Below are 20,716 nucleotides of genomic sequence, written 5' to 3' on the forward strand. Positions count from 1 at the left end.
CAGGCCTAGTTGCTAAATTAACGTGCCCACAGATATCACTAAAATGGCTCTACAACACTTTAGATCCAAGGCATCTGGCCCCCATATGACAAGCTGAAGCCCCAAGTCCCCCTTCCTCATTGTGGGGCCAGTGTTAGGTGTAACGGAGCCAGTTTCAGCACCGTTGCTGGCATGGACGCTGCATCAGCCTGCTCTGGAAGCAGCAATGCACTGTTCTGGCCTTGATATCCTGGGCTCCACTTGCATCATTGCTTTCTCCCTGGCAGGGATCTGAGCTGTTGAAGCCCTGTTGATGCATCAGGCCAGGCCTCCTGTCCCCTGGCTACCATGCTTTCCACTCAACAACCCCTGAACTAGGTGGGCACCAGACCTGTGACTGGGCCTGGCAGGATTTGCCCTTGCTCCCAATAGGCAGAGGCCTCAGCACACGCCAGACCCAACAATCTCACCTTGGCAACACAAGAGATGCTGGTGGTCTCTGAGTGAGTGGGAGCGGTGGCCTCTACTGCACCCGGACCCCTCTCTGGAGCTTTCCAGCACCCATCGGTGGACATGCACCTGCCGCCTTGTGGGTGGGCCGCATCCCTGGCCACGCTTGCTATGCCTGTGGACCTGACTGCACTGGCTTGCATCACCTGCATAACTCACAGCGGGCCCCCCACCACTGCGGTCTTGGGACACACTGGGCCCCCTCTGCTGCTTTAGGGTGGAACAAGGCCTACACAGGAAGAAAGGGCCTTTGCAGCATTGTAATGCCCCAATGCCTGGGAGGAGGGCACTGAGATCATTGCTATGGCCCAGCCGGGGCCGGTGAGGTGAGAACTCTTGGGGGGTGGCCCCCAGCACTCCCCCTTCACCTGGCCTTTGGGGGCTCCTGCAAGGAGCATCCCCTTGGCCTACAAAGTAGGGGGCCCTCAGCCTACACTCAGTCTGTCCTCCCACTCTTACACTTTTGCCCTGTCATGCCACAGGGGAAATCCACTATAGGAGTGCCTAGCACTTCCTAAAAGGAAAATCTGGTCGCCTACTTGTGCCACAAATCAGCTCCACTGGCCATGGACCCAACTGTGGCTCTCTCTGGGACCCCTCCTGTGATCCAGAAGCTGGCCCCCATCACTCAAACCTATGTGCAGGGTTTCCTCCAGGAACTAAACACTGGAATCAGCTCCCTTATGACGGAGCTCAAATCCTGTGTCCATTATTTGAAAAGGCAAGTTGATGAGCTAGACGAAAGGGTGAACAATCTGGAACACACATTGGGGTCTAATCCTGAAGATCAAGAAACTCTGTGGTGCAGCATCGTTATTCTGGAAGACCGGCAAATTGACCTCCAACTGAAGCACAAAGATTTGGAGAACCGATGCAGAAGAAACAATATTCATGTTAGCGGGATTCCTAAGGAACCGAAAAGAACCAACATCATGGCCTTAATGGCTAGTGTCTTGCACACTGTTTGTGGTGAAGTGGAAGCCCCCTGTTCTTGACGGGACCACTGGGTACCGACAACCCAGGGTCGCTCCACTTGACTCCGGACATGCTGACAAGAGTGCATTTCTATACCAGAAAGGAGGCAATTCTATAGGCATCCTAGCAGAAAGCAGAACTGGTCTACAAAGGTCACACAGTCCAGATATTCCAAGAACTTTCTCCTACCACACTAAGTTGCTGCAGGGACTTCAGACCTGTTACCAACAAACTCTAAGACCTAGACATTTGGTATCACTGGGCCCATCCTTTTGCCATCATCTTTGAATGTGAGGGAAGACACCGAGTTCTCTGCTCTTTAATGGAGGCACTATACCTCTTAGGCCTGCAGTCAGCATCCGGGGTGGGGGGGCAATCCCACCTAGCTCTACTGCTCAATCTCCGTGGCCCACGGTGCCATCCAAAAACACTTCCAAAGGCACAAGGAGACCATCACCTGTGAGGCCAAAAAATACATTATCCAATACCTTTACAATCTGGGTCAAACCTCCTCTCCTGATCTTTCGACATCTGTGCCAACTTAACCCTGGGGGGTTCCTGGGTAGGGACATAGGAGTGGGGACTGGGATATGGCTGGCTCCTCTACTGCCTTGTCTCTCTGGTGTTATGAATAACTTCCACATGACTCCACTCAAACTGCAGACGGTTGTCAACCGGTGGCCTAAACTGTGGGCAACATGTGCAATACGCCTCCTACTGTGTTGAAAACTTGCTACCCTCATGGTTGCACACTCCCTGTACACTTCACACCTACCAGTGGACATCTTCAAGTTATAATGGGCCCTCTGAGTTGTGGCCTGTTCGGGCCATGGAGGCTATTTGTCATAAATGTTATTTTCATGTTTTTTTTCCCCTCCCCTTTTCAGGTTCCTAGACCCCAAGGGGGTTACCCCGACCCTCTCCCTCCCCTCGTAATGTCCCTCCCTCTGAGGAACTTACCTTTGCAAGGTCACGAGAGACCCTGGGTACACATCTCCAGCTTGAGATATATTCACGTAGGGCGTTGGCACTGGCCCTATCCTCAGATGGTCCCTGTTCTTCCGCTTCAGCTCACACATCTAGGGCTTCTAAACCTCTAAATGCCCTTTTCCATGGCTCTTCTATTGCCCCTTCATACTACCCCCCACCATGGCCACTACCCCAGAAGTTAAGCTACTTAACCTCAATGTAATGGGCCTTAATGCTCACAACAAGAGGAACTAGGTAAGGCGTTATCTTCTTCTTCATGACCCCAACGTAATTTTCTTACAGGAAACCCACCTCCTAAGGTAGGACACCCCTCGTATGAGACACCCCAAATACCCGGCCCGCTATTGGGCATACACTGTCACTAAGACTGCTGAGGTGGCGATCATGTGTAAAGCCACTTTTTGCACTAAAGTCCTGCAGGTTGTTCGAGATGAGAACATCGCTTCTTGTAGTTGATGGTGCACTATGGCTTGAAACCCCTGACCCTCCTCAATGTCTATGCCCGAAATCAAGCCCAGAAACCCTATCTTAGGAAACTCTTTAAAGAACAATTGACACATGACGTGGGTGACCTAGTGGTTGAGGGAGATTTCAATTTAGTTTGGGACCCTGAGCTTGACTGTAGCACTACAGCCTTCCAAGGAATGTGTGCGATGTCGGAAGCTCTCAAACCTCACTGACTTTGGTCTAGTGGACGCCTGGCTCTACAAACACCTGGGTACTAGGGACTTCTTATCCACTCCCATGATCACCAGTCCTCTCATATTGATTACATTTTCCTTACCCACTCACCCTTGAGGGGGTTTGACTCTACACTTGTGTCAGACATGTATTTCCGAACATGCACATTTGGAGCAGACCTGGGTCGAACTAGGGGTGTCAGTCTCTTCCTGCCCACAATGGCGCCTCCCTCCACAGTTTGTTCAGGACTCTGTGGAAATCGAAGGGATTTGGTAAGAAATAATCAACAATTTTGAATCCAATGATTGTCCTGATATCTGAAGCCACTTGCTCTGGGATGGGTTTAATGCCACCATAAGGGCTCTGTCACCACTGTGGCCATTGCCCAGGCACTGGAGGCTCGGTTGGTCGAAACAGGTCTGTCTGATAACGTATGGATCACACCACTCCATCTCGACTCAACAAGAACGTCTTGCTCTTCTATGGGGCCCACTGCCAGTACATCGTACCAACAGGGCAGAACGCTCTTGACTCGCCCTTATACAAACATACTACGAAAGGGCAAACAAGGTGGGGACTTTGCTGGTTCTGAGACTCCAGCAGCAACATGCTCGCACACATATTTTGAAGATCCAGGCTGGAACTGACACCTAGTTTACCTCTGAAGGGGCTAAGCAACAAGCATTCAGTGATTTTTTTTCTCTCTCTTTATAGTGGAGAGGAGGCCCCTTGAGGGGCCATAGAAGTTTACGCATTGAACTGCTCCTGGGATCCACTCAAACCCCTTCATTCTCAACTGCTGGAGGCACCTGTTAATTTACAGGAACTTCAGTGCACCTTGAGGAGTCTACCACTGGGCAAAGGCCCCGACCCGGACAGTCTACTGTTGGCGTTCTACCGAACATTTCTCCTGTAGTTACAAGAACATCTATTGGCTCTTTTCAATAACTGTACAATAGTTTATGAGTTAGACCCCCACCATGTCTGAGGCTAAAATCACGTTGATCTCTGAACCGGGCAAAGGCCCCTCTCCTTGCACCTTGTACCACCCCATAACACTCTGGAATACTGATGCTAAGCTCTTCACCAAAATGCTGGCAGCTAGACTGGCACCTTACCTCCTGGGTCTCATCGACCCGGACCAGGTTGGCTTCATACGGAACAAACAAGAGGCAGACAATACCCACCACATTGCCCACCTAGTGGAGGAGGCTCAGTGCCACAATATACCATTATGCCTGCTTTCGCTCGACACAGAGAAGGCTTTTGATAGTCAGTTGGGCCTTTCTTCAAGAACTCCTTGCTAAAATTGGCCTAAGTCCCATGATGACTAACAGAATCATGGCATCCTAGGCTTTCCCAGCCACTAGGATACAAGTCAAAGGCCACCTGTCCCAGTCCATTCCTATGGGTACGGGCACCAGGGAAGATTGCCTCCTCTCACCTACACTTTTTGCCTTGACGATAGATCCCCTGGCAATCACCATTTGGCAAACAGATGACATAGTGGGCATACCATTCGGGGGCTGAACTCATAAGGTAGCTCTATTAGCGGATGACCTCCTGCTGATCTTTGCTAAACCTGAGAGCTCACTCCTGGCTTTGATGTAAACACTAATTTTGTTTAAAAGAGTCTCAGGTTTCAAAATCAACATGGGCAAGACCCAAGGGTTAAATCTAACAATGCCTTTACCTAGCCTTCCAGGACTCCTGTCTCTTGCACCCTTCCAATGGGTGTAGTGTTCTATTAAATACCTGAACCTACATCTTACTTCGTTACGGGCCACTTGGGCAGCAGCCGATCTACTGGAAATCTGCAGTGAAAGAACTCCATTGATGGAGACCCTTACAGGCCTCTTAGCTGGGCGGACTAAATGCGGTTAAAATGTCACTATTAACAAAAATCCTTTATCTCTTCCAGAGCCTGCCAACCCCAATTCTTCCTTTGGAGATGACATTGCACACCTCCAAAGGGATACGATCCTTTATATGGGGTTCGGAAACATCCTCACTTTTCTAACAAAGTGTTGATGCTCCCTCAAGATCGTGCAGACTTAGCATGTCCAAATCTCCTTGAATATTATTGGGCTGTGCATTAATGCTACATCTCAGAGTGGGTCGTCAGGGAACATGACAAACACTGTTTCCACATGAACCGGGCCGTGACCTGTCGACCCCTCTGGAGCCAAGCATGGCTTTCTAAACACGGGAGACCACAAAGTGGATATATTACTATCCCCATGAAAATGCTCCTAGAGATCTGGGACAGGGTAGCTCTGAAATGTGGCTTTACCAGCTTCCCATCTTCCAACACCCCCTGGCATGCAATTCTGATTTAAGCCAGCCCTGCAACCCACTCCTTTTGCCACTGGCAAGAGGGGGGCCGCCATACCCTTAGGAACCTCTTTGAGGGTGACTTAAGTAAAACCTTTAACTAGTGCCAGAAAGAATTTCACCTCCCCGCCTCGGCTAGGTTACAGTACTACTAATTGCATCACTGGGCTCTCCACCCCACCGATGCGCAGATAGCAACACGTCAACTTACTCCCTTTGAGACACTAGTCAGATTGTTCGGTGGGACCCGAGGATTGGTCTCCCATATATCAAGTGCGTCAGCATTCTACCCCATTCCATCTACACCCCTACCAAACACAGTGGCATGTGGGCATGGATGAAAATATCACCCTGGAACAATGGGAACAGTTGTGGCAGGACATACCTCTCACCAACAGAAGCATAGCTCACTGCCAAACAGCATACAAAGTAATGAGACAATTCGTTCTATCTTCCACACCTCTTCAGCTCTCTGTTGGCTCTGCTCCATGACACCAGGTGACTTCCTCCACATATGGTAGTCTTTTTCAGGCTCACATCTGGAAAGAAATCCTCAGTCATGTTAAAGGAGTTATAGGCTCCCACATCCCAGAATCCTACGTGGTGGTGATCCTAGGTGTTAGACCCCCATGTCTCAAAGCCATGATACACACTGAGGCCCTCATTCCAACCGCGGCGGTCAATGACCGCCGGGTTGGTGGACCGCGGGAGCACCGCCGACAAGCCGGCGGTGCTCCAATGGGCATTCCGACCGCGGTGGTAAAGCCGCGGTCGGACCGGCAACACTGGCGGTCTCCCACCAGTGTACCGCCGCCCATTGGAATCCTCCAAGGCGGCGCAGCTAGCTGCGCCGCCGAGGGGATTCCGACCCCCCCTACCGCCATCCAGTTCCCGGCGGTTCTCCCGCCGGGAACCGGATGGCGGTAGGGGGAGTCGCGGGGCCCCTGGGGGCCCCTGCAGTGCCCATGCCAATGGCATGGGCACTGCAGGGGCCCCCGTAAGAGGGCCCCTAAATGTATTTCACTGTCTGCTGTGCAGACAGTGAAATACGCGACGGGTGCAACTGCACCCGTCGCACAGCTTCCACTCCGCCGGCTCGATTCCGAGCCGGCTTCATCGTGGAAGCCTCTTTCCCGCTGGGCTGGCAGGCGGCCTGAAGGCGGCCGCCCGCCAGCCCAGCGGGAAAGTCAGAATCACCGCCGCGGTCTTTCGACCGCGGAACGGTATTCTGGCGGCTCCCGCCGGCCGCGCGGTGACCGCGGCGGGCGGGAGTCGGAATGACCCCCTGAGTGTTTTTTATTCAACCACATGATGGGAGCCGCCAAACAAATGGTTGCCCTGTTTTGGAAAAAAACCTCTGCCCCACTGATAGCTCATCGGAACACTTGCATGAGGCACATCCTATATATGAAACTTCTGTCCCATAGGATCTGCTGCACTGAAAGAATTCACTTACATTTGGCAACCCTTCATTCACCACTTCTCACGTATAGAACACTCATGTTTCCATTCCCCCAGACTTAAAGCCCTCTAACTGTTTGACTGATGTAAATACATTGCACCAGATCGATAGCTAACGGAGGGAATCCTTAAAGCTTGTGACACTCCTTACCTCTTTCCCTGACTCTCTCCCTCACCTTTACGTCCCTCTCTCCAACCCTAGTCCCACTACTAACCCTGACGACAACCAGTAATGCTGCTTCCCCACCCTGGCTGTTACTCTCCCTTTGTTTGAATTCTTTTGTTCAATATTGTTAATGTATGAATAATAATATTTCCTTCAAATTTGCTACTCGTATGTCTTTAGGTCACTCTCTCCACCTCCAGGAACTACTGAATTGTTCGTATCAATTGCCCTGTTTTAGTATCCTGGGTCATATCCCTAATAATATACCAATGTATCTGATCTTTTCTAAAGCTACTACGTTATGCTTCCCTGAGGCCTCTGTACTTTGAAAATGTATTAATAAATAGATTTCGAGTAAAAAAATTAAAAACGAAAACATCAAGCATGAAAAATCCCACAGTAATGTAGAACCAGAGTTATGATTGTTTAAAATGTTTAGTAAAATATAGCGCATAAAGGATCCAGGTCAAAGTTGAAAAATATGTCAACCGAGATAGAGCTTGGTCCGGATACAAAAAGTGGACTGGGCCTGGTAAGCGATTACCTTCGGACTTAGAAAAATTTTCAATAAGAATGTTCTGAGAAGGTAAAGTTTTGTGGGGTAAGGCTGCAGGCGGTGTCCAAGAAGAGAGTGTCATAGTCAGGGAGCCCCAACAAAGTTGCGGTGAAGATTTCTATGTTTGGACTTAGTAGCAGAAGACTATTCCAGGAGCTCGGAAACACCTTTGGCGAATGACCGGTGAAGAGGATTTGCTGCTTTGGAGAAAAACATAGCCCGAGCAGCTGCAAAATCAGGCCGACCAGTGATGCACCTTGAGCAGACCAATGAGCAGATTGGTCCCAGTGTTCTCTCGGTTCTCAGAGCAGTATTTAGCTAAAAATGTTTTAAGTCCCAAGTTTTCGATTTTGGCTATCAGGGGGACATTTAGCACCACAACAAAGGTTCCAGGGCTGAAAAGACACCACTTGGGGACTCTGAACTCACTCAAGCTGGGTCCAGATACTGGTTCAAGATGGTGGGATTTATTTATGCCCCTGTGGCTCTAAACAAGAGGCCAGCAAACTAGACCTTTGAGTCACTCTGGTAGCCCTAGGTTCAGGTGAAGATGCAGGGCTCAATCAACAAGGCTGGTCTATGAAGGTTCAAGGCAGGGTTGAGACAGCAAACAAGTCCTTCCAGGTACAGCAAAGCAATCTTTCAGAGTGAACAGCAGGTCACAGCAGCAGGCAATCCTCTGAGATCCCCTCCACAGTTCCAAAAAGTGAACTGAAAAGTGGGTCTGAGGGCCCTATTTTAGGGTCGAGAGCTCTGTCCCTGGTGTAATCTCTCTGTGGGCTTTTGACCACGCCCATCAGTTTGGGGTGGTTCGTTGGCTTGCCTTTTAAAATTTGCTTCATTTCATTAGTGAAAGGCATGCATAAGTCATGCCTTTTCCGGTGCTTAGCCCTCCTCGAGCGCACCGGCCAACTACTGAAAACATACGAGGCTACATGTTTTCCGTATGGTCTCTGGACGACTTGTTCTCATTATTTCACAGGCAGCACGATCTTGTTAGGCAGTAGTCGAGCGCTTTGCATGACATCGACCCTGTTACAAGGCTAATTGCACTTCTGCCTGTTACATGGATAATTGGACTTTTTCCAATAATTTCACTGCAAGCAAACTTCTGTTTCCTTTTGTGTGTCTCTGTCATGCTTCATGGTAGCCGTGGGCTCAATTATCTGAAACTGTTTTACTTTTCAGTTTATGTGGCAAGAAAAGTCCAGTATGGAGTTTAAAATACTAATAGCTCTAACTCGAGCAAAAGCAAGACCTGTTTCATTGCAAATGCTTGTTATAGCTGGTGCCTCCCTTGAAGTTGGGGGATGTTTCTGGAGGTTTTTCTTTGAAATACTTGGAGTTTCCTGACTTCCCTCCTCTGGTTCCATGCTGACTGCAGTGACAATGTGGAGGTGACAAGCCATTTGTGTGACGGCAGAACACAACCTTTTCAGTTTCAAGTAGGGCTATGCCTAGTTTATCGCTTTTTTTCATAATGCTTTAATGTTCACAACATAAAGATTAACAGCTTTTTAACATTTCTGTAATTTGCCATCATACTGAAATACCCTACAAGGGCATTTTCACTATGTTTTCAATGTTTCATGGCAGTTTGCCACAATGTTTCTTAGTAGCACAGTGCTTATGAATGAAATGGGGTCTCTGGTTGGCAGTCAGTTTGCACTCTGTCCAAGCAGGGATCCTCAATGCAGTCAGGGCAATGAAGGTACACATTGAAGGTAACCCCTGCTCACCCCCTTGGTAACTTGCCACAAGCAGTCAGACTTATCTCAAAGGCAATGTGTAAAGCATTTGTACCAACACATACAGTAATACAGTGAAAGCACTTCAAAATTGACACCACACTGGTTTAGAAAAATAGGTAATAATTATCTAACTCAAACAACATGCACAGGTCAAGATATGAATTTTCAGAGAATAAGAGTCTTACTCCATAGAAAACAAGGGAAACGTTGATTTTACACAAAGTACCTAGTTTGTGTCAAAAATAAAGCCGCACGGGCGAGCGTGCATCAGAAAAGGCAGTGATGCGTCGATTCCTTACTCGCAAGTGAGGCCGTGCTTCATTTTTTCTCCAGTTGGGTAGTCAATGTGTCATTTTTCTCCCTCACAAGAGTGTGATGCGTTGATTTAAAAACAGGGCACCTTGGATCTTAGCAGGTTCACAATGATTTTGACACCCAGAGACGATACGTCTGAAATTTGGTCAAAAGCTTTTTAAAAACTACGCTATGTGGGGTTTGCATCATTATCAGCAGCCGCAAGTGGGAGTTGCATTGTTTCTGCAGCTGTGATGTGTTGATGTCCCAGCTGCGATGCCGGTGGAGTGTCGATTTTAGCCGCGAAGTGGGTGGCATGTCGTTTTCAGCCGCTTTGCAGGTGGTGGGTCAAAAACTTCCCTGATAGGAGTTCTATGCATGGATTTCAGTCCTTGTTCTGCTAGCTTCACCTTTTTCTAGGGTCCAGGGGCGGGATGGGGCACCACTTGGCAGGGCAGGAGTCTCAGCAGAGAGTCCAGATGCTCGCAGAGGAAGTCTTTGATGGCTCCAACACTTCAAAACAGGAGGCAAGCTCAGTTCAAGCCCTTGGAGATTCTTCACAAGCAGGAATATACCACAAAGTCCAGTCTTTGTCCTCTTTCAGGCAGAAGCAGCAACTGCAAGCCAACCCAGCAAAGCAGTCACAGGCAAAATAGCAGTACTCCTCCTCCAGCTCTTCTCCTTGACAGTGGTTCCTCTTGATTCCAGAAGTAATCTTAAGGAAATCTTAAGTCTGCGGTTTTGGGTCCACTACTTAAACCCTTTTCTGCCTTTGAAGTAGGCAAACTTCAAAGGAAAATCTCTATTGTTTACAGAATCCAGCTTTGCCCAGGCCAGACCCCAGACACTCACCAGGGGGTTGGAGACTGCATTATGTGAGGGCAGGCACAGCCCATTCAGGTGTAAGTGACCACTCCTCCCTCCACTCTAGCTCTGATGGGAAATCAGGATATGCAGGCTACAACCCAGCTCCCTTTGTGTCACTTTCTAAAGGAGATGCACAAACAGCCCAACTCTCAGTCTGACACATACAGGAAGAGTCAAGGTTTAAGCAAGAAAATGCCCACTTTCTAAAAGTGGCATTTTCAAACTGACAATTTAAAAACCAACATTACCAAAACATGTATTTTTAAACTGTGAGTTCAGAGACACCACACTCCACATTTCCATCTGCTCTCTTTGTGAAACTGCACTTCAAGAATATTTAAAGGCAGCCCCCACGTTAACCTATGAGAAAGATAGGCCTTGCACCAGTGAAAACCTATTTCACTGTTAGGACATGTACAACACATCAGTACATATCCCACCCTTAACATACACTACACCCTGCCCATGGGCTACCTAGGGCCTACCTTAGGGGTGCCTTAAATGTATAAAAAGGGAATGTTTGGGCCTAGCAATGGGTACACTTGCCAGGTCGAACTGGCAGGTTAAAACTGCACACACAGACATGGCAGTGGCAGGTCTGAGCCATGTTTACAGGAATACTTATGTGGGTGGCAAAACCAGTACTGCAGGCCCACTAGTGGCCTTTGATTTACAGGCCCTGGGCACCTCTAGCGCATTTTACTACGGACTTACTAGTAAATCAAATGTGCCAAATATAGGGCAATTACGCAATCAATTTACACAGGAGCACTTGCACTCTAGCACTGCTCAGCAGTGGTAAAGTGCCCAGAGTAGCAAAAACACTAAAACAGAGTCAGCACACAGTCAAATCAAAAGACAGGGGATAACACGCCAAGGATGCCAGGTGTAACAGCTTACATGATGAGTATTTTAGATGACACCAAGGCAGGAGAAGTTGAACCTTTCTCATGAAGAATTCCTTATATTGTGGTGAAGGAAAAGGGGATTGGAGTATATAAGGGGGTAGTAGAGAGACCACCTTCCATCTAGCTATTACAGACACTGTTCCCAATACTCGACTTTTGTGTGGTCCTGTTTTGCTTCCTTTGAGCTCATTAGATTAACATAGCTGAAAAAAGTTATTTGTGGGCAAAAAGTTCAAGACTAGAGACAGTGTGCGGAATGTTCTGGAGGGAGGTGGTCACTCTCAGGGAAAGGAGAGTCAAATAATGAGGTGTTACTAAAATTAACCTCCTTTTATATTATTCAAATGTGGAAGATGAGTGAAATACAAAACCAAGGATCACGTTTCTCAGGTTAGTAATTTCATCAAAATCTGTTTTTTGGGGGAGGAAATATTTGTAAACCAATGTGCCCTTGTGTGGCTAATGAAAATGGGCTGCAAATGAAGAATCTATAAAAAATCATAAAGTAAATCCTTTAATGTTCTACTCGTAATACCATTTGGAATAGACCAGATTTTCGTCAGCCCTCAGTGGCTAAAGAATCTTACCTTGATGCAGAAATCTTTATTTTTTGGGAAAGTCTGTGCTTTTTCGTTTCCTTCCCTTTTTACGTAAAACTGACTGACTAGTTGGTTTGAACTGAATTATTTTAATTGTACTTTTTGACGAGGTCTCACTTATCTGTTATCCAATGTTATCATATTTGACAAGATGGCAAGCAGAAGTACGGATCCTCTTGAAAGCACATGCTAGAGACATTTGCAGGGGTAACATTTGATTGACTTATGCTCCAAGTGCAGCAGAGCATGACAGTTCCGAGATTTTTATAATTGGTGGCATCAACAACAGGGAATGAGAACGCTTTTCTCTAATAGTGAAAGTTTCTTAAACAATAGAATGTTATTCAATTGACTAAACAGAGTAAATACATTTTAGAATCATACCGGGTACTGCTGAATTTGTTGGTTCAGGTTTTACCGTCTCTCCTGCAGAAAAAGAAACAATGGTAATACATTATTTATTACATGGTATTTTGTTAGCCTTTACAAGAACTAGCGAGTTTAACTCTTTAACACACAGTATTTGCCATATTTATTTGCATGCATGACTTGTGCACATAAGCAGACTAAATTTGGACTGACTGAATCATTTCAGAATCTTTGGAATTCCCGAGCATTGACAGCCTTGCTAACCCTAGGATGACCTCCCATGGGCCAACAAATGCTCTCTGCCACGAATGAAATCTTGCATAGATATTCTCTTGCGACACATGCAATGTATTGGTGACAAAGTCCCCAGAATTCCACTATTGCCCACTCTATACTTTATGCACACTGCAGAACGATATTCTCATTAACTATCAATGTTCCCTCAGGACTGGAGGTGATGGAATCTGTGCCCTCATCTATATGGGAGTAACTAGTACGTTCCATTTAGCCTGTGGCAAATGAAAGGAGGCAAAGTAGAAACCAGATGGAGTCCCTGCGCCCCGTGGAAAACAATGCACTATTGCCAGGTCAGATCTAATGGTCCTCATAGCCGCACCAATAGTATCTTGTACAGTTACCTGGCCACGTTGGATCTAGACATCGAATGTCATCATCCCATTGTAACACGAAGGGACTCAGATATTTTCACCCTTCTTGCTCCTGGCAGTCAGGAGAGAAAGATGGGACATTCGCAGAGGGATTCTACTTCCTCCCTTCACCAATGTCAAGGGTTATATTGTTTTTAAAAAACAATTCATATAATACATATATGTATCTGGAATAGCTTGTTTTCCTAGCACTCAAATTAGAATATTCTTTTACTTCTGTTCTTTAGTTATCCTTCCACTTCAATCTCTTTGCTTGTCATTATGAGCGTATATAGTTCAGTCTATAAGTGAATGCAAAAGACTTATCTTAAAAGGGCAATCCAGTGTATGGCGTCACAATACATCTCAAAACCCCAGATGACATTGTTAAACAAAGCAACATTCTAGAACACTTAGGCCCTCATTATGAGTTTGCCGGGTGGCAGAGGCTGCCTGCAAAACTCATACCATGGGCAGACAGCCGCTGCAGTCTAAACACCCTATTATGAGTTCACAGCAGGGCCAGGGGGCGGAAACAGCGTGAACAGGGCTTTAACATTGACAATGTGGCAGTGCGGCGGGTGCAGCAGCACCCGTTGCGCTTTCCACTGCCCGTAATTCAGGCAGTGGAAAGCAAAACAGGGCTGTGGGGGCCCCTGATGCCCTCATTCTGCCAGCCTTTCCATGGAGGTCCAACCGCCATAAAAGGGTTGGCGGAATGGGGACTCGTAATCCCCAGGGTGGAGCTGCATGCAGCACCACCCTGGTGGATTACCGCCAGGCTGCTGACTGGCGGCATTGTGGCGGTGGTCCAACAGTGGCAGCTCTGCCATGGTCGTAATGTGATGGTCGGACTGCCACCATGGCAGCAGTCTGACCTCCACCGCGAGTCTGGTGGTCTGAAGACCATCAGACTCGGACTGAAGGCCAGTTTGTCAGAGAGTGTTATAGATGCAGAACTAGGTAAACCAAGCATTATCTTTCCTCTACATATGGATGGTCTCTTAAAATGATCTCAGTGATATGTTTAAGAGCCAACAGCTGCATTGCACCCCTTTTTAAAATACAAATAATCATTTGGCAATGGGGTACATTCAATAACACTAGCTTCCTTTTGGCTTTAAGACTTGCTTTGAAATGTTCTAATTCTTGATAAGGGGCAGTAGGCACATTTTGATCCCTAAAGTGATCTGTGGTAGATAGTAGGATAAATTTGACAGAGCTTATTGTCCTCAATTTCCATAAATCCTCTCAGACTGCTGTCATATTTCTTTAAAAATATTAGCTCTTCCATTAAAGTAGAGGATTCTCTTCTTTCTAAGTATATGAAATGCAACTGGATGTTAAATGCTACTACTAAGAGATCCCTAGTGAGGTCGGTCTAACCAGAATTTACTGAAAGTGATTCTCTTATACATGTGGGGGGTAAGCAATCTATGGGGAGAGTTTAGAAAAATAGCCTTCACAAACACTCTTAATGGGGTTATGCTGCTATATACATTATTTCTAAATTCCACAGTCTGAACCTAATTGTTACCATTGTAGGTGGGAGAAATATGTCAAGGGCTGGTGTTCCGGGGATCACTCAAAGTGACTTCTAGGAGAGCAGAAATGGATTCCACCAGAGGAAGTACCTGATGCCAGACTGTAACTGGAAGTCTAGCACTGTTACAGAAAATAAATCCAGAATGAAGAAAAAAACTGAAGATGAGAAAACACGTTCTGAATGATCAGGCCAAGCAGCAAGAGTGGAAAAAAGCCAACATGAATTAGGTAAGGCATGGAATCCCTAGAGCCCAGTGAATGAGCAATGATACAGGAGTACTTAGTAACAAATCTTTCTCACTCATGTTCAGAATGAATATAAACAGGAGGAAGAAGAACTGGTTACTAGAGCGAACCAAGCACCCATAACAATGTGGAAGCAGGACTCCCTCTGTATGAGGCATTGGAAAATGCTGACAAGTGAGAGAACTCTCCTCATGATCATCCTAATGCGCAGGGGAAGGAGACAGAATGTCAGCAGAGATGCTGCAAGTCTCTAGAATCTTGCCTGTAGGGCCTGCATAGCACGGCCGTGGAGTCAGCAGAGAGCCAATCCACAGTTAGCCGCTGAGGAAAGGAATTATCCTTACACTCTAAAGCCCCTTAGGATCTCCTGGATTGTCGGGAAATTTGGCATGGAATCTTTTCACTAACAGAGGAGCAAGAACTTGATCCTGCTGCTTCCCATGAACAATTGCAGAGGTTATATCCCTCCCAGTCAATAACATACTGGAGTTTTCCCGTAAAAAATTGACAATCACATATCTCTTGAACCTCATTCTCAGGCTGTACATCAATAAGCACAGGGCTGGTCTCTTTGTAATTTGAGGGCCTTTATGATGGAGATAAGGCTTTAAATGTGATGCGTGAAAGTAAGGATGGAACGTCCAGGAAAGGGGTATTTTGAGTCTTACTGTGGCAGGGCTACTGACTAAACAATTTTCAAAGCGGCCATAATGGCCATAATACCTCCGAGTGAACCTACACCTACAGATATACTACTGTAGATTGATGAAGGACAGCCATACCCTATCTCCTAACTTATAGGTTGGAGCTGGTCACCTTTGCCAATTAGCCTTAATTTCTTGTAGAGACTTGGCGGTGACCGCCAAAAGACCGCACCGCGGTCAAATGACCACAGCGGTCATTTTGACTTTCCCGCTGGGCTGGCGGGCGACCACCAAAAGGCCGCCCGCCCGCCCAGCGGGAAAGCCCCAGCAACGATGAAGCCGGCTCCGAATGGAGCCGGCGGAGTTGCTGGTGTACGACGGGTGCAGTTGCACCCGTCGAGATTTTCAGTGTCTGCTTTGCAGACACTGAAAATCTTAATGGGGCCCTGTTAGGGGGCCCCTGCATTGCCCATGCCAGTGGCATGGGCACTGCAGGGGCCCCCAGGGGCCCCACGACACCCGTTCTCGCCATCCTGTTTCTGGCGGTGAAAACTGCCAGAAACAGGATGGCGGGAAGGGGGTCGGAATCCCCATGGCGGCGCTGCTTGCAGCGCCGCCGTGGAGGATTCCCTGGGGCAGGGGAAAACCGGCGGGAAACCGCCGGTTTCCCTTTTCTGACCGCGGCTTTACCGCCGCGGTCAGAATTGCCCCTGCAGCACCGCCAGCCTGTTGGCGGTGCTTCCTCCGTCCCCGGCCCTGGCGGTCCATGACCGCCAGGGTCGGAATGACCCCCTTAGCAAGCTATAAGTTCTGCATTAATTTGTCTGAGACCTTCTCTAAAACAATTTACACTGCAGGTACAGGATAATCTGTTTCCAAGAAGGGAGAAAAACTAGAAGAAATATGAATGTAAATATTGTATGTGATCGCATCCCCAACTAACAGATTTCCAGTTGTCTTGGGTAGCAGAAATTGTGCACCTTAGGCATTTTTCAAGATTTCTACATAATCTCTCAGGATGGGCATTGGCTTGAGAGTGGAAGCTAGACATGAAAGTTCTTTGAATGCCTAGTTTATAACACAAGGATTTCCAGAATCTTAAAACATATTGAGGGCCATGAACAGAAATGATTTTCAAAATGAAGTTGAAATATGTCAGCATAAAAAGCTTCAGCCCTTTTGGGAGCTTTTGGCAATTCGGGCATGGCAGAAAAATGGACCATTTTTGTGATGGAATCCAGAGCCACCATTATAGTGAAACAATTCTCAGATGGAGGTCAATCTACAATGAAATCTGTTGAGATGGTCTCCCAGGGTTTGGGGGAAGTTTCATGAGTTAACAGCAATCCTGCTTTTCATTGTGTTTCATATTTATTTTAGACACAGGTCTCACAAGGGTTGACAGAACTTGTAGCATCATGATGAATAGTTGGCCACCAAAACTTCATTTGTAATAAATCTTCAGTGACTCTTCTGCTTCAACATCCAGAGATTAGGAAATCATTGCAAAGGTTGAGTGTTATTTGTTGTGATTGTCTGGAAGGAGTACAGCATTTATTTTGAACACAAATTAGATGTTTCTAACATTTATCTGAAATTGAAAAATATTTTATAGAGATCAAATTGTTTTCTTTCTTGACAAATTGATTCATGAAAGGAAGAGATCATTGTAGAAACCAAGGAATGATGAACAATGATTTTCTCAATTGGCCTGAAGTTCTGAGTTTCAGAATGTATTCCAGAGAGTGAATCTGACATTTTCAGATATGGGAATGTAGGTAAGGAAAAAGCAAATTGTTAAAAAAAAGAACACTTAGTAGGCCTGTCTTCTCTTCCTATATTGAGCCTGTGTGAGTACTTGAAGATTTTGGTGATGTTAGACCCCAAGGAAAAAAATGTTTCCACTGAACAAAGGCTGCTTTAGTAGCTGAGGGGTTATTTCCCCCCAAACTGAATAGTTTCTTTATGTTGGGGAACATTTTCTTGAGAAGGAGTTGGGATGTTTTCCTCTTTCTTAACCTGGTTAGAACAAAACTGTTCTCACAACTAGGTCTGAGTCATCAGTCTCAAAAGGAAAGGATTAGAGGCATCAGGTTTTTGCAAAATGGGAGCTCAAATGAATTCAGTCTTTAGCCTTTCTAAGGCTAGGGTGGCATCGTTACTTGAAATAAAAAGTCTTGTTCTTTTTTACAAGATCTTTGATCAGTGAGTCAAGCATAGAGAAACTCTTGGTAAATCTACAGTAGAAGTTTGCTAGACCTAAAAAGCTCTGTCTCTTTCACTGAAGTGGGAATGGGCCAATCAAGAATGCCTTGAATCTTTCCAGTATCCATGGTTGTCCATTTTGAAGGAAAAACATAGCCTACATAATCCACAGAATCTTTCTCAAACAGACACTTTTCATGTTTGTCCAACAGTTTGTTCTTATTAATCATTACAAGATTTGTTTGACATGATAAGGATAGTTTGCAGGATCCTTAGAAAAACAAACAGAATGTGATCCCAGTAAACAACCATTGACTGGAGAATCAGATCAGGGAAGATTACATTCATAAAACATTAGAGAAATGCAGGGACATTACAAGTCCAAAAAACCATCATTCAATACTCGAAGTGCCTAATAGGTGCTCTGAATGCCATTTTCATTTCAGTACCTTACCAAATCCAAACCAGCACAATGGTTAGAGCGGCAGACCCTGATGCAGAGATCTGGCTCAGGACCAAGGTTCAATTCCCACCTTGGTGAGTCTTGGGCTCAATTCCCTTGCACTGGATAATTTTCGCCTCAGTGCCTCATCTAATTAATGGGTCCCATTCTGGGCAATAGCTTGCTTAATCTTCACAACGGCCCTCGCAGTGCTTGGATGCCTGGTTTCACCTTGGGGCTGTCCAGGAGTGCGTGCCTCACAGTGAAAAGCCAGGAGGGGTTCCACAGTGGTACGTGTATTGCACCTTGAGACCCTAACAGGTGAGTAGTGCGCTATACAAGTGCGAAGTTTACAGTTTTGCTCTTCTGGAATACATCATGGTATTCATGATAGATATCAGGTTTGCCAGTGAGATGTGTGATTGACTATGAGGAGTTGTTATAAAATTCTTCTGAAGTTTCAATAGAAGACTGGCCAGCAGCACAGTGTGAGATACACAAATTCAGAACCTAAGAGCACGTTTTTTGCAGACCAGTTGAAAGATTTAGGGCCTGATTACAACTTTGAAGGGGGTGTTAATCCGTCCCAAAAGTGACGTTAAAGTGACGGATACACCACCAGCCGTATTACGAGTCCATTATATCCTATGGAACTCTTAATACGGCAGTGGTATATCCATCACATGTGGGACGGATTAACACCTCCTCCAAAGTTGTAATCAGGCCCTAAGTCTAGCTAATTGGCTGGTTCCTAAAATAATAGGCTAACTAGGAAAGGAGATCAAATCAAATGCTAAGATTTCAAAAAGGGCAGCATAACTAGAAACCAGATGCTACACATTTTCCATCCACAGCCTCAACCCCCACCGGAACATCTTTCTTAGAGACTGGAATGTGAAGATCTGAAGTCCATTTAATGTCCATAAAGGCATTAGAAGCTCCATTGTTGATAGGAACTGGCACCAAGGGTGCTTAGACTGAATTAGCAATACCTCTTGTAGAAGAATGAAACTGGAAGATTTTAAGGAGAAAGTTGGGTTGCATTATTGTTACTCACACCTATTTCCTGCATTAGGGGTAAGCTCCTCGGTTTTCTGATGTTCCTGGCATGCTAAACTGGGTAGGAACTCAGAAGAGGGCATTTCTTGAATACACGCACAACTCTTGCTTCCCCCTCCTTGACTTTTCTTCCTCAGTTACAGGGCTTTTAGTGAAACTCAATTGCATGGATTAACCTTCAAGCTCAGAAGGCTTAGATGAAATTTTGAACTAAGGTTTACTGGTGGGTTTAAACAAGGATTGTTTCTGTCATTCCATTAGTCTTTCCTGAAGGTGGGTGTCTATCTGGATGGCCAGTTGGATGGGTTCTTGAATAGAAGCTAATCTAGCAACTCTACTGAGTTCGTCTTTAAGTTCATCCTTTAACCCCTTTCTGAAAAAATGGTAAAAAGCGTCAGAGTCATTCTAGTTGAGTTCTGTAGCTAGACCTTTGAATTTGGAGATATAGGAATGATTGCCCAGAGACCCTTGACTGAGCTGCAAAATGTCCTCCTCGGAAGAGAATTTACAATCTTTATAATCAAACCTCTTTTTAAATTATGCGTGGAAAGCTGTGCAAATTGTTAGAAGTAGATAGATGTCTGAAACTAAAGCCATAACACAAGCCAAGACATCCGTGTAGTATTGCTAACAACACAGCCCAGTCTATTGGACGCATAGATTTGAGGCCTAAAGGTAAAATGAAGCTGGCAGATTTACAAAATAGACTTGTTTCCTTTGGTTGCCATCAAACATTAGATCTGCCAAGCTGACCCGGATTCTAGGAACCTTGTTTGAAACAGCGAGGGACTGATGGAGTGGGGTATTTTCTAGAGTCAGATTTTCATTCTCCAGTGTTAAGTTAGCTTGTATCAACAGTCCTTGAATCTGAGCCATTTCCTAAACCGGATCCATTTTATGAATCTTTTGACATCACAACCTACCAAGAACTGGTCTTCTGGAAGAAGTGACTTTTTGGATCTCAGAAATAGCCTTCTATCACCAAAAGGAAGTACCAGAAGGCAGACTGTAACTGGAAGTCTAGCAGTGCTCCAGAAAATAAGAAAAACCTTCCTGATCAGGCCAAGAAGCAAGGTGCAGAGCGGGAAAAACAACATGAACTGGAGAAGGCTACAAAGAGTCCACGGTGTCCAGTGACTAAGCAATGATATAAAAACAATTGTAATGCAACTGGCTTCAAAATGGACTCCCCGTTTATAGTTCCAAACAGGAAATGGCAAAGTTTCCAGATGGTTTGGCCATCTTGGATTAGGAATCAAACTCAATCAATATACAAACACATGTTTAGAACTAACAATAAAGCTTCCTCACTCAAATTCAAGATGATTATCATCATAAGGAAGAACTGACTCGTAGAGCTAACCAAGAACTCACAACATTATGGAAGCAGAACATCCTCTGTCAGAGGCACTGAAAAATACTGACAAGCAAGGGAACTTGTCCCATGATTACTACCTTGAGTCATTCCAACATGCAGAGGAAGTGGAA

General features: G+C 46.0%; 1 protein-coding gene across 1 annotated transcript in view; it reads right to left on the bottom strand.

The window, feature by feature from the left end:
• The window catches only part of LOC138261947 (macrophage mannose receptor 1-like), a 683,716-nt gene that overhangs the window by 369,010 nt on the left and 293,990 nt on the right, over positions 1-20,716 (bottom strand). Inside the window, exon 16 of the mRNA XM_069211540.1 lies at positions 12,456-12,497. Within this exon, the coding sequence (XP_069067641.1) occupies positions 12,456-12,497 (42 nt within the window). The remainder of the gene's footprint in view (positions 1-12,455; positions 12,498-20,716) is intronic.

This window comes from Pleurodeles waltl, chromosome 10 (assembly GCF_031143425.1).
Source record: "Pleurodeles waltl isolate 20211129_DDA chromosome 10, aPleWal1.hap1.20221129, whole genome shotgun sequence".
Lineage (NCBI taxonomy): Eukaryota > Metazoa > Chordata > Amphibia > Caudata > Salamandridae > Pleurodeles > Pleurodeles waltl.